The 12,131-nt window shown below is 39.2% G+C and overlaps 1 protein-coding gene across 1 annotated transcript in view; it reads right to left on the reverse strand.

Moving 5' to 3' along the window:
* The window catches only part of Tmc1 (transmembrane channel like 1), a 122,563-nt gene that overhangs the window by 33,191 nt on the left and 77,241 nt on the right, over window positions 1-12,131 (reverse strand). The window contains exons 9-12 of the mRNA XM_006985409.4: window positions 10,935-11,079; window positions 9,917-10,111; window positions 7,745-7,924; window positions 7,464-7,625 (exon numbers count right to left, since the gene is read on the reverse strand). Of these exons, the coding sequence (XP_006985471.2) occupies window positions 7,464-7,625; window positions 7,745-7,924; window positions 9,917-10,111; window positions 10,935-11,079 (682 nt within the window). The remainder of the gene's footprint in view (window positions 1-7,463; window positions 7,626-7,744; window positions 7,925-9,916; window positions 10,112-10,934; window positions 11,080-12,131) is intronic.

The raw sequence follows: 12,131 nt of genomic DNA on the forward strand, positions 1-12,131 counted from the left end.
CACTCCTCCACTGTTGGTGGGAGTGCAAACTTGTACAGCTACTTTGGAAATCAGTATGGCAGCTTCTCAGAAAATTGGGAATCAATCTATCTTAAGACCCAATAATGCCATTCTTGGGCATATACCCAAGGGATGCTAAAGCATACCACAAGGACATTTGCTCAACTATGTTCACAGCAGCATTATTCGTAATAGCCAGAACCTGGAAACAACCTAGATGCCCCTCAATCAAAGAATGGATAAAGAAAATGTGGTACATATACACAATGGAGTATTACTCGGCTGTAATAAACAATGAAATCATGAAGTTTGCAGGCAAATGGATGGAAATAGAAAATATCATCCTGAGTGAGGTAATCCAGACTCAGAAAGACAAACATAGTATGTACTCACTCATAAGTGGATACTAGATGTAAAGCAATGGATAATCAGACTATACCCCCACAGCTCCAGAGAAGTTAGGAAACAAAGGAAGACACTAAGAGGGATATACGAATCACATTGGGAAGGGGAAACAGAGGAGATCCTGATGAGTAAACTTGGGATGGGGGGACAATAGAGGATGGGGGATGAGAATATAATGGGACAGGGTGGTCGAGCTGGGGGAGGCATGGAGTGGGAGAGCAATGAAAGAGATATCTTGATAGAGGGAGACTTTATGGGGTAAGGGAGAAACCTAGAGCTAGGGAATTCCCAGGAATCTACAAGGACGACTCCAAATTAGACTACTAGCAACAGTGGTGAGGGGGCCTGAACTGGCCTACCCTGGTAATCAGATTGGTGAATACCCTAACCATCATCATAGACCCTTCATCCAGTAACTGGTGGAAGCAGATGCAGAGATCCACAACCATGCACCAGGCCGAGCTCTGGGAGTCTGGATGAAGAGAGGGAAGAGGGATTATATGAGCAAGAGGGGGTGGTCAAGATCATAATGGGGAAATCTACAGAGACAACTGAACCAAGCTCAAAGGAACTCATGAACTTTAGTCCAACAGCTGTGGAACCTGCATGGGACCAGACTACACCCTCTACATATGGGAGACAGTTGTGTAGCTGGGTCTGTTTGAAGGGGTCCTGGAAGTATGATCAGGATCTATCCCTGGTGCATAAGCTGGCTTTCTGGATCCCATTACCTATGGTTGGACATCTTGCTCACCTCTGATAAAACAAGGAGGGGCTTGGTCCTGCCTCAACTGAATGCACAAGCTTAGATGTCCCTCCATGGGAGAACTTACCCTGTTGGAGGTGGGGAGGAGAAGTGGGGAGGAAGGCAGGGGGGGTGGGTATCAGGAGGAGGGATGAGAGGAGGATCTGTGGTTGGTATGGAAAATGAATAAAGAAAAGAAGAAAGAAGATAGTTCTTCTGTTAAAAGAAAAGGAAGTATAAAATGTGTACAGCACATGGATGAAACTTCAATGAGGTTGCTTAAAAAGCACTTGTATTAGTTACTTTCCTTGGTGTTGGCCAAATTCATGACAAGAAGCCACGTAAGAGAAGGGTTTCCTTTGGCTCAGAGTTGAAGGGAATATGGTCCGTTAACCAGGGAAGCATAGTGGCATGAGTGTGAGGTAGCTAATTGCATGACTAACACAATCAAGAAGCAAAGAATGAACATCAGTGGGGTTCAGGCTAACCCTGCCCCAGACCTCCCCACAGTGACCCATTTTCTCCAGCTTGGTTCTATCTCCTAAAGAGTCTACCACCTTTCAAAACAGTGCTACCAGCTTGCAATCACATTTTCAAAAACATGAGCCTTTGGAGTGTATTCCACATTCAAACCACAACAGTGATTTTTTTTTTAAAAAAAGCCAGAAAACTTGTTTTCTCAACACAAGTTTTTAAAAATCTATAGAATAAGATATGTGGAATGAACTTATTTTTCACAAAACATCCATATATGTATGGATATATGTATATATGAGTATGCATTATATATATATTCCTTTTCATATATATATATATATATATATATATATATATATATATATATATATATATATGAAAAGGAAAGTTCTAGAAATGTCAAGTCACTTCTGTGGTGTGGGTTTGAATTTAAATGCAAAGTATGTACATTGTGATTTGGACAGGAATGTCACTATTACCTTACAGAAATATATGACAGTAAGCATTAATAAAAATGGCAAATAATTATAAATTTTCCTCACCATGGTTCATTCCTGCTGTTCATTTTCTTAGTGCCCTGAAGACTAAAGACATTGAATGTATAAAGTCATAATTTTGCAGAAGTACTACTGACCAAGGATGGGGATATAGCTCAGTTGACAAAGTGCTCACCCAGCATGTACAAAACACTGAGTTCAACCCCTCAAACTGTGTTATCCGGCAGTGGTGAGACCAGTGACCCTAGCACTCAGGAGACAGAGTCAGGAAGATCTGAAGTTCAAGGTCATCTTTAGCTACATAGTAAATTCACCTCTAGCCTGGGGTCCATGAGACCTTAGAAAAGACAAGATAAAGAAGTTTCACTGTTCTATAAAAAGTCTTTTGATTTTTTTACTTCCATCTGTCTAGATGGTCTCCTTGATAAAACAGTGAGTGCAATGTCTGTCTCACAGGGCAAGTAATCATTTGACAAAGACTCAGCAGTGAATTTCCAGACGCATGCTTTAGAGCAGGGCCTCCAAAACTTCTGGCATCATGAGACACCATTATTTTTCTTTCCATGTCTGAGTACCATATGAAATAATTTAAAACTAATTTAAAACATTAAAAACTAATATTTTTGTTATAATATATTAAAATGAAATATATACATCAACTACCTGAGGAATAAGTTAACTGTAAGTAGAATAAAAACAAAAGATTATTGAAGACTTAATACATACTTTTAAATTATTTTAGCATGAGTTCCCTTGCAAAGTAATCCATGACAAAGGCCTGTAAGCAGCAGGACATTTTTACCTCAAATCAGAGGAATAAACAAAAAATGACAGAAACGAAAGAAAGCCTTTGCCCATAGGTGTTTTAAACAGTCTCCAAAGCTACACAGAGAAACCCTGTCTCGAAAAAACAAAACAAACAAATAAACAAAAACCTCTCATCACTGGGGCAAGTAGTTCCTCGTCCTTGTAGGGGACTCTGCATACAGCATTCTATGTTATTCTTGTATTATTCCTCCTTTGTTTTTTTTTTTCTTTTCAGTTTTATTGGCCTTCTTTCAGACCATCAAACTCCACACTTTTTCAGGGTACTTGGCCCTGCATATAGTGTTCCTCTACCAACCTCACCTAACTCACTTCCCGACTCAGTTTGTACCAACTGACAAACATTGTCATAGCATTGACTGAGTCAAGTTTCCTTTGCTTACTTATACAGATAAGCCCTAAAATAAAAAAATTTTTAAAAAAGCACTCAGATTCCATGCATTTTATCTCTAATTCCCAATGTATATTTGAAATCTTTTTATAGTTATATTGTTAATGGCTTTGCCTCTCTCTGTATTAAATAGGTTGTAATCTTCACTAAACAGATCCATCTTTCAATCCCTTTATATCTCTAGTATACAACAATTCTGGGTATGTATCAGTCATTAAGTAAATATGGAGTGAATAAATGCATGCTAGTAACTCCTGGTTATTCTGGAATGAAATCTTTCTCTTCCATGTTCTTATTCTCCTTTTATTCCCTGGTCAATGTGAAGACCCTGACAACTAGCATGATCTAGAGGTAGGTTGGGGAGGATATTTTTTAGTTTCCTCAGATAGTCTGGGAAGATTTCCTAGGAAGAGAAAATTTCAGAGTGGTTAGAAAGTCCCTCAGGCCTCCCTAAGTAAGGGTCATTACTCAATATCTGAAATGTTTTTCTTTCCCAAGGTATGACATTTTACATAAAATCGACAAGGAAGATCTGAACACAGTAGTATAAATTGTAAGTATCAGTTCACAGATTGCGGAATAAGTGTGCTGCTATGGAGAAAAGAAAATCCCCTGAAATGGTGGCTCAGCTACCTCAGGAACATCCTCCACGCTCAGTCCCTGGACTAAACCTCCTGAGAAGCATCTCATACCTCACAACCCTACCCCAGGGCATTTAGTTGAAATGTCTGGACAGCTTTGGTCTGTAAACCCAAGAGTCACCAAATGGTCAAGGCAAAATAATCTGTAAGGACAGCAGAAAGGGGTACAAGCATGCAGACAGCATGAAGGGGTATATTCATGCAGACAGCATGAAGGGGTACATGCATACAGAAGCCCAGAGGCTGTGTCCAGTGATAACTGTGTTTCATGTTCAGTTCAGCACTGAACAAAGATGCAAGCTCTGTAATCCCACTGTGTAGGTGAAATTCAGCTCCTGTCACTGACTTCCTGTAAGGTGTTGAACAAGTCTGTCTCTTGGTATTCTCACTTATAGAATGATAAGGCTTGAGTGGATCTCACAGGGGTGGCTTAAAATTTCAAGGAGTTAATGTTTGGCACATTAGATGGCAACTAATATTAGCCATTCTCATTGTGGTCCTCAGCACATGGCTTCTTATTCTTCTTCAAAACACAATATCAGCCATAGCTTCACATGCCTACTTGGTTCACAGGAAAGGCTCTGTTGTCTGTCTTTCAAATACCACTGTAGATAAAAAATTACTATTTGAGAAACACTGCAGAGCTGAAAGGGAAGCCAGTTTATTTATTTATTTATTTATTTGTTCATTTGTTTCTTTGTTTATTGGTTTGGTTGGATTTTTTTGTTTTGTTGTTGTTTCTGTTGGTTTTCTTTTCTTTTCTTTTTTGTTTTTAAAGAATCAAGAGAGCTTTGAGTGCCACTGTATCATGGAAAGGGAAAAAAGTAGAAGGCATTCATGGAAAGGAAGAGCAAACACCTGTAATGTTCCACAGAATCATGAACTGTTAGGGTACATCTTCATAATTACATAAACTCAGCTGCCTTTACTATTTCTTCATTTTTAAGTGGCTTTAAAGGATGGAAATGATTCAGCTACAAGGATGGAAATACTGATATCACAAGGGCCAGTGCTCACCAGCACTCAAAGCTGGCATATCCACCAAGTTATCTTCACTCTCCCACTTTCCATCGACCTAGGCAGCATTCTATAATTCCCTTCTTTTCTGCCTTTCTTTCACCAAAGGTGTATCATTCCCACTTATGGGAAAGTCAGCAGAGCCAGCAGGGGAAGGGGTAGTGTCTCTTAACAGAATATTGAAGGAAGGAAGGAAGGAGAGAATGGCCATAAGGAACCATGATGAAATGGGAAACTCACAACAAATGTAATTCAGAAAACAGCACACAGCATGTTCTGAGACACAAGGCATGCTCTGGGGCCTCAGAGAGGAAGAATTAAATGCATGTTTTTTGTGTTGTTATGAGTTGACATGATGGAGGATTTGGCAGAAGCTTCTGCATCAGGAATACAAATTTCTCTTAGAATGATATGTCGTGTCTAATTAATCTGTCTCCTCGCCTCAGAAATGGCCATCCTGCAGCTTACTCATTACAGTTAATTCTACTGATCCTGCTCAGCAGGTGTTTGCCTGTCAAAGGATATGCTTTCTAGCACATTCCAGAGAGAGCACCTCAATCTCAAACTGCCAGTTTGCAAACTGTGCATTCTAACGGTTTTCGTTCTCAAATGCTGAACTGCAGATTGAGGGAATAGGTTAGGTGTGAAGAAACAGCCCATCAGAACAGACTTCACAACAACCACTGAAACGTTCACAAGTGGCTGCCTGCTTCTGATAGAACAGATCATCACAAACTTTGTAGATTAAAATAATACAGCTATTTTCTCATGGTTCTGGAGGTCAGAAATCTAAAATCAAAGTGGAGACATGGGGAGAATTGCTCCCCTAACTTTCTGACCCCTAGAGCTTGTCCACACTCCTTCAGCCGTTGCCCCTTCCTCCATCTCTAAAGCACATCGCTCCAACCTCTGCTTCCTGTGTCATATCTCAGTTCTCTGACTTTGGCACCGTGTCATGTCTCTCTTACAGAGAGACCCCTTGTAACTGTATTAGACTCACTCAACGTAGTTCAAGGTCATTCATCCCGCTAAGCTCCTGCATCTGTAAAGTCCGTTTTGCCAAGTAAGGCAACAGACTCACAGGTTCCAAGAGTTAGCATGTGAACAACTTGGAGAGCCCTTGTTCTGCCTACCACATCCACAGTATCTCTCTTTTGCAGACAAGCTTTAGTTTATGTTTCTAGAAGCATGTATGATACATGAAGGCCTGAAAATCTAGCAGCATGCACTAAGAAAGGAATTTATCTGATCCTCAAATGCTTAAAAAGTAAATAAAGCAAAATATTTTATTAGACTATTCATTCTCTATTCCATCTTCAGTCATATAATTCTAGTGTACTTTTTCTTCCGTAATTGAAATCACAATTGGTTTAGCCTCATGAACATCAGACTGAGAGTGAAGATGTCTTTTGAGTCCACATTTGCTTACATTGCATTACTTCAGTAAGAATTGTGCTAATATTCTCATCCTACAGAAAATACAATTTTAAAATCCATTCAATTAATTTGCAGAGACTGTGTGACTGATACAGCTGCACTGCTGTGTTCTAGAATCACTGAAATACACTTGAATTTTTCTTTACTTGATGAACTAAGGTTGCATGCACATTAAGAGTGTTTTCTCAAGCAGGGCAGTGGTGGCACACACCTATAATACCAGAAATCGGGAGGCAGAGGCAGGCGGATCTCAGATCTCTGTGAGTTCAAGGCCAGCCTGGGTTACAGAGTAAGTTCCAGGAAAGGCTCAAAGCTACACAGAGAAAATAAATAAATAAATAAATAAATAAATAAATAAATAAATAAATAAATAAATAAATAAATAAATGTTTTCTCCAATGAGATAAAATTACAAACTTCCAAAATAGAATCTGTACAGAAAAGGGAGACTGAAACAGCATCTCTGCTTGTTTTTGTTTGTTTGGTTTTATTTCCCTTTATTGGATGGTAAGAAATAAGACCTTATTTCTTTTATCTGGCAAAATATCACGAGTAGTTAGGCTAGGGTCATTTACATAACCATTATAAAAACAACTAACTTAAAATAGCATTTTTAAGGCTTAAGGGAAAATTATTAGATAAAAACTGATATTATAAAACCACCAGAGCCTTTTTTATAAAAACAAACAACTAAGTAGAGTTCCACATAAACACTATTTGAGTCTGTATCTAAATTCGGGTGCTTTGTTAGAATATAATAGGTGGCATGAATCTCTTCACATGATTGTAAGCTATCCTTTTATGTACAGCTATAAATGTGCTGCAAGAAGAAAATGTGTTTATCTCAGGGGATAGATGTGAAGTCTCCCTGAGTTAATACATATGAAATCCAGAGTCAGCAAATGCTAAATATTCAATAAACTGTCTCTATTTTTATTAATAAACAAAGACCAAAAAGGCCCCAGTTTGGAAGAAATATTCAGCCCCCTTAGCCCACTAACAACATCTACTTTTCTTCATAATGTTACCTGTCCCACCATCGTTTCCCAGCAGGGTCCTCGAGGTACATCTGCAGGATGAACGAAAAAGGGTGGTCCTGTGGTGTTCCCAGAGAGGGATTCATTGTAAGCCTTAATCATGTTGGCTTCCCACAGGGTAATATTGGCCTTTACATGCTTCTCCTCTTCAATCTAGAAATCAAAAAGGGGGAAGGGGAATAACACAGCACAGTTTCAAAGGCATTTCTGGTTATCCCCAAACTGGGAAATTAACATGCTGATGACAAGGACTGTCCAGACACAAGGCTCACCTTGTTGTTAATCTCATCCATCAATGCAAGAATAAACACATACAAGTTGCCTAGAAGAAGAGCAAAAATGCGCCCCAGGAGCCACTTCAGAGCAATGAGAGGATGGTAATCTTCCAGTTCAGCAAATAAGTCGAACAGTGTGGGACAGAACATCCCCAGGAGGGACATAACCATGTTCATCTACAAGGAGACATGGGAATCAGGGTGTTTCGGCTATTACTGCTTCTTGCCAGAAGCTGGGAAGATTTTCAGCTAGGCTCCTTTGATACTTTATAAAGCCAAGACTATGCCATGCACTTTTAGTATGTGATCTCAATAAAACAACCAAGACAATAGTCAACTCATATTTACAAGCTATCCATATGAGCTTGAGGATGTGCCCATAATGTTTCCTTGGTATTGTGAGTACACAATTTATATCTCTCTGCCCAGAGAACACACTGTTCTATGTGACTACTGATTATGATATGCTGATGCATGGCGCTTTGAAAATGAGGTAAAGAGGAAGAAAAACCTGGAAGTAATTCTTGCGACTTACTCGCTAAATACTTGGTGCAAACTGTCAGCACTACACATTTTCTTATTCCCCCCTGTATAGTCCATATTTTGAATGATTATAACTACCAGAATATATTTAGAATGTAATAGCTATATACTCTGCATGATATAAAATCAGCGTGAAATATTCTCAACTGAACCTAAAAATTTGGCATTTTCTGTACAACTATATATAAAGACAATTTAACTTTTGTTTCAGTAGACATGTAGAGTTATTTTTGAGTCTCCATTATTATCTTCATTTGTATCTAGAGCTCAGAGTTCCTCTGAAACAGATATTAAGTCCATTCAGAGAGTTATTCCTTTCAGGATATTGAGGTAGGCTGGCCTAGAATTCACTGAATAGTCCAGGTGGCTTCAAACTCACTAACTTTCTGTCTCAGCCTCCTGAGTGATAGGAAGAAGTTAGTGATAAGCAAGCGTTCATCATTTAATACGATTCATTATACTAAAATAGGTCCATTGTGCTATGGACCAAAGCTGAATGAACACTTTTCTTATACTTACTATCAGCATCAATAGTAATACTTACTATTACATGAGAGTATTTTGAAAACAGACTTGATAAATGATTTGTGCTGTTATTGTTAAGGGAAAAAAATCCCTCTATTTAATAACTGCCACTTTACAGGTTTCCATGGAATAATTGTGATGTTGTTATCTCTAAATGTATGGTACATTTCTGCTGTTATCACTTCTGAAGTTTTTATACTGTTTTGATGTAGAGGTATTTTTTATATTTCTACTGAATTACTTGCCAGCCAAGATATTTCTAAGAGATCATACATTTATGAAGTCATCTCAAAGTTCTCCCATCTACAGAGCTTTGCAGAAGTTTCCATCTGGGATGCCTAAACATCTCATAGCATAAGTCTGCACATGCTTTGAATGTGTCCAAGTTCAAATTGATGTGTGGTACACAAAAACATTTTATAAAAGTGATGAGGCTCTAGTAGTACTTAAGACCAATGATTTCCTGATTCAAAACATGTGCTCTAACACCTCTCTCCTACACACTAATTGGGCAGATTCTCTGCAGGCGAATCTGGCCATGAGCTTGCCTTCCTCATTTGAATAGCTGAGGAACAAAGCCTTTGGCAAGAAAGAGATGGAGATATGTCACTGAGATTTTTATGAAAAGCCCAGAAATACAAAATTAAGCCGGCAATGTGAGTACTTCTTATAAAATAGGTATAGGAACTACGGACAAACTAATCAGGAATCTGGCCTATTAGCTGTAGAAGTGACATCTTCGGAGAAAGCAATATTGGGTTATAGGAAGAGTCTTAGAGTTGAAAATGTCAAAGCTGTCAGTCTGGTTTTCCTAACTTTGTCATACCATCATCCCCTAACATCCATGCTTCCCTCTCTAGAACATTCTCTTCTCTCTTCCCATTCTAACTTTCCATCTTGTCCTAGATTGAAAACCCAACAACACGGATTTGTAAACAGGACAGGAAAACGTTGGGAAATACACAGTGTGGTAGGTAGGCAGGAGAGTAGAATGGAGCACCAGGTAGGAAGCAGCCTCGTCTTGAGTTCAACTGCAGAAACACAACCCACAAAAGAGCAAGTATGAGTTTCTAAGCATTTTAAAAGCATGCATAGACGAACTTCATTTTTTTCCCACCACCCAAGGGTGTCAGGATCTTGCTGTGCAAATTCTTGGGATCGCTTCACAGCCCAAAAGATGAGGTATCCACTTGCACCAAGTGTTAGGAACACGAAGAAGTTAGCAAGAAACCTCAGGAATCTGATGAGGTGGATGTTCTCCTCCACCTGGGCCGCTCTTTCTTCGATGATGGCTTCCTGCAGTCAGGCAAAATACAATGCAAGAGAAACACAGCTGTGAAAAAGGTCATTAACTGAGAAAAAGAAGAAACAAAAATGTAAACTAAATCTGAAATTCCATAAAGTAGCTAAATTTATGACAGACCAGGACAGTAAGTGAATTGGTAGAGGCAGGAGGATGGGTAAGTTTGGGGTTAGCATCTGCTACATAGCAAGCTTGAGGCTGCCCTGGGCTACATGAGACCCTTTTAAATCCTAACACCAGGAGAAATTTCATTCTAAAAGATACCCTCTTCCAGGACTTAATTTTTATGGTGGGGGAGTTATCAGCATGTAGGGCTTTGCTTTTATGAAACAATTTCATGTAGCTTATGCTGGCTTCAAACTTACTTTGCAGCTGAAGCTGTACTTAAATTCCTGATCCTCCTGCCTCCAATCTCCTAAACGCTGGGATTACAGGTCTGTGCAACCATGTCCTGCTCTCCCAGGATTGCTTTAAAGCTATGTTGTAAAGCTTTAGAATCAGTTTGCATACTGAGCCTACATGTTTCTGCAATTAGCTAGTGAGCACTGTCACATTATTTGAAATACCTGACACTGATAACCAGTGAACTCCTATTTCAACCAAATAGCAGTATTTTGTTACTAAATTTGGAAAAGAAAAGTCCTGAAGAGAAAATACAGCTGTTATGGGTCACAGGCTATTTCTGTCATAATCAGACTCGGGTTCAAATCGTGATAGGCAGCAATGATGAGAGCATCCTTCTCGTATTTGTCAAGGTATTTGAGAATTCACCTGGAATGCTTCCCAATGATTCTCTTTGGGAGTTTGTGCCTTTACCTTGAAGTTCATAGTGATCGAATTAAATTTGTTGTCGGCTGTTTCAGGGTTACCAATCAGATAGTCCCAGCTGCAGAATACCTTCCAGCTGAAGTTGAAAGTGTTGTCATCGCCACCTCCATCATCACCAATATTCTTGGTCATCCTGTAAGAAGCAGGCGTTTAATGCAGCAGCCGGGAAAAGGTAAGAAAGGCAGGCAAGGGAGTGAGAACACAGCAGCCACAGGCCAGCTGAAAATGCAATGTCCAGAAAACGTTTTTAAACAGGCTGTTCGTATACATGGACAACGGGAACTTTGCTTTTTAAATTTTATGGATTTTTTTTTTACTTAACTTTCTCATTCTGTGGTGATCCAAAACGACTCAGACTGATGATTTTATATAAATAGACAATAGGAACTTTGATTTTTAAAATTTTATGGATTTTTTACTTAACTTTCTCATTCTGTGGTGATCAAAAAACTACTACACACAGATGATTTTAATACCTATAGAGGCTGACAGTACAAATCCCCTAAGAGAGAAGGTGAGATTATATTCTTCAAAAGAAACCGAGCCAAAGACTGGATTGGAAAACAGTGCGAGACGAACTCACAGGACTGCAGCCTGAACAGTTACTGGCTGTGCCTTTGCTCATGGTCTGTTTCCCTTGCTGAGCACCATGACAGCAAAGACTAATTTTGTTCATCATTAAGTCCCCAGGCACTAGATAGCTCTCTAGATTGCTCATAGTAAAGATACCATACATTGTTTTTAAATGAATAGAAGTAAATTTAGCACTGGGGAAAGCTTTGCCAATGAACACATATACCATGAATGGCCTTTTATATACATGCTGGCAATGGGCTTGCTTGCCAGTTCTGTCCTTGACATTATAAAAGGTTTTGACAATGTCATCTTCACTTCATAAATATTTGCCATTCATCCTGGAAAGTGTTTGTAAGAAGAGAATTTTACATTTTGAATCTCATAATTTTAGATATGGCTCATAAAGCAGTGACATGAAATGGAACATGATGACCTTAGGCCTTTTATACATCACTGCCCTTCTGTTCCAAGCACTCTTGAAAAAAGGCCAAATGCAGTTTGGAGAGGAGGAGGGGACAGTCATGTGCTATGTTGGATCTGCCAGGAGGTCATGCTCCCATAAGTCAGCCTCACAGAGGCATCCTTTAGGGCCTGAATTTCATCATCAGA

Source organism: Peromyscus maniculatus, chromosome 1 (assembly GCF_049852395.1).
Source record: "Peromyscus maniculatus bairdii isolate BWxNUB_F1_BW_parent chromosome 1, HU_Pman_BW_mat_3.1, whole genome shotgun sequence".
Lineage (NCBI taxonomy): Eukaryota > Metazoa > Chordata > Mammalia > Rodentia > Cricetidae > Peromyscus > Peromyscus maniculatus.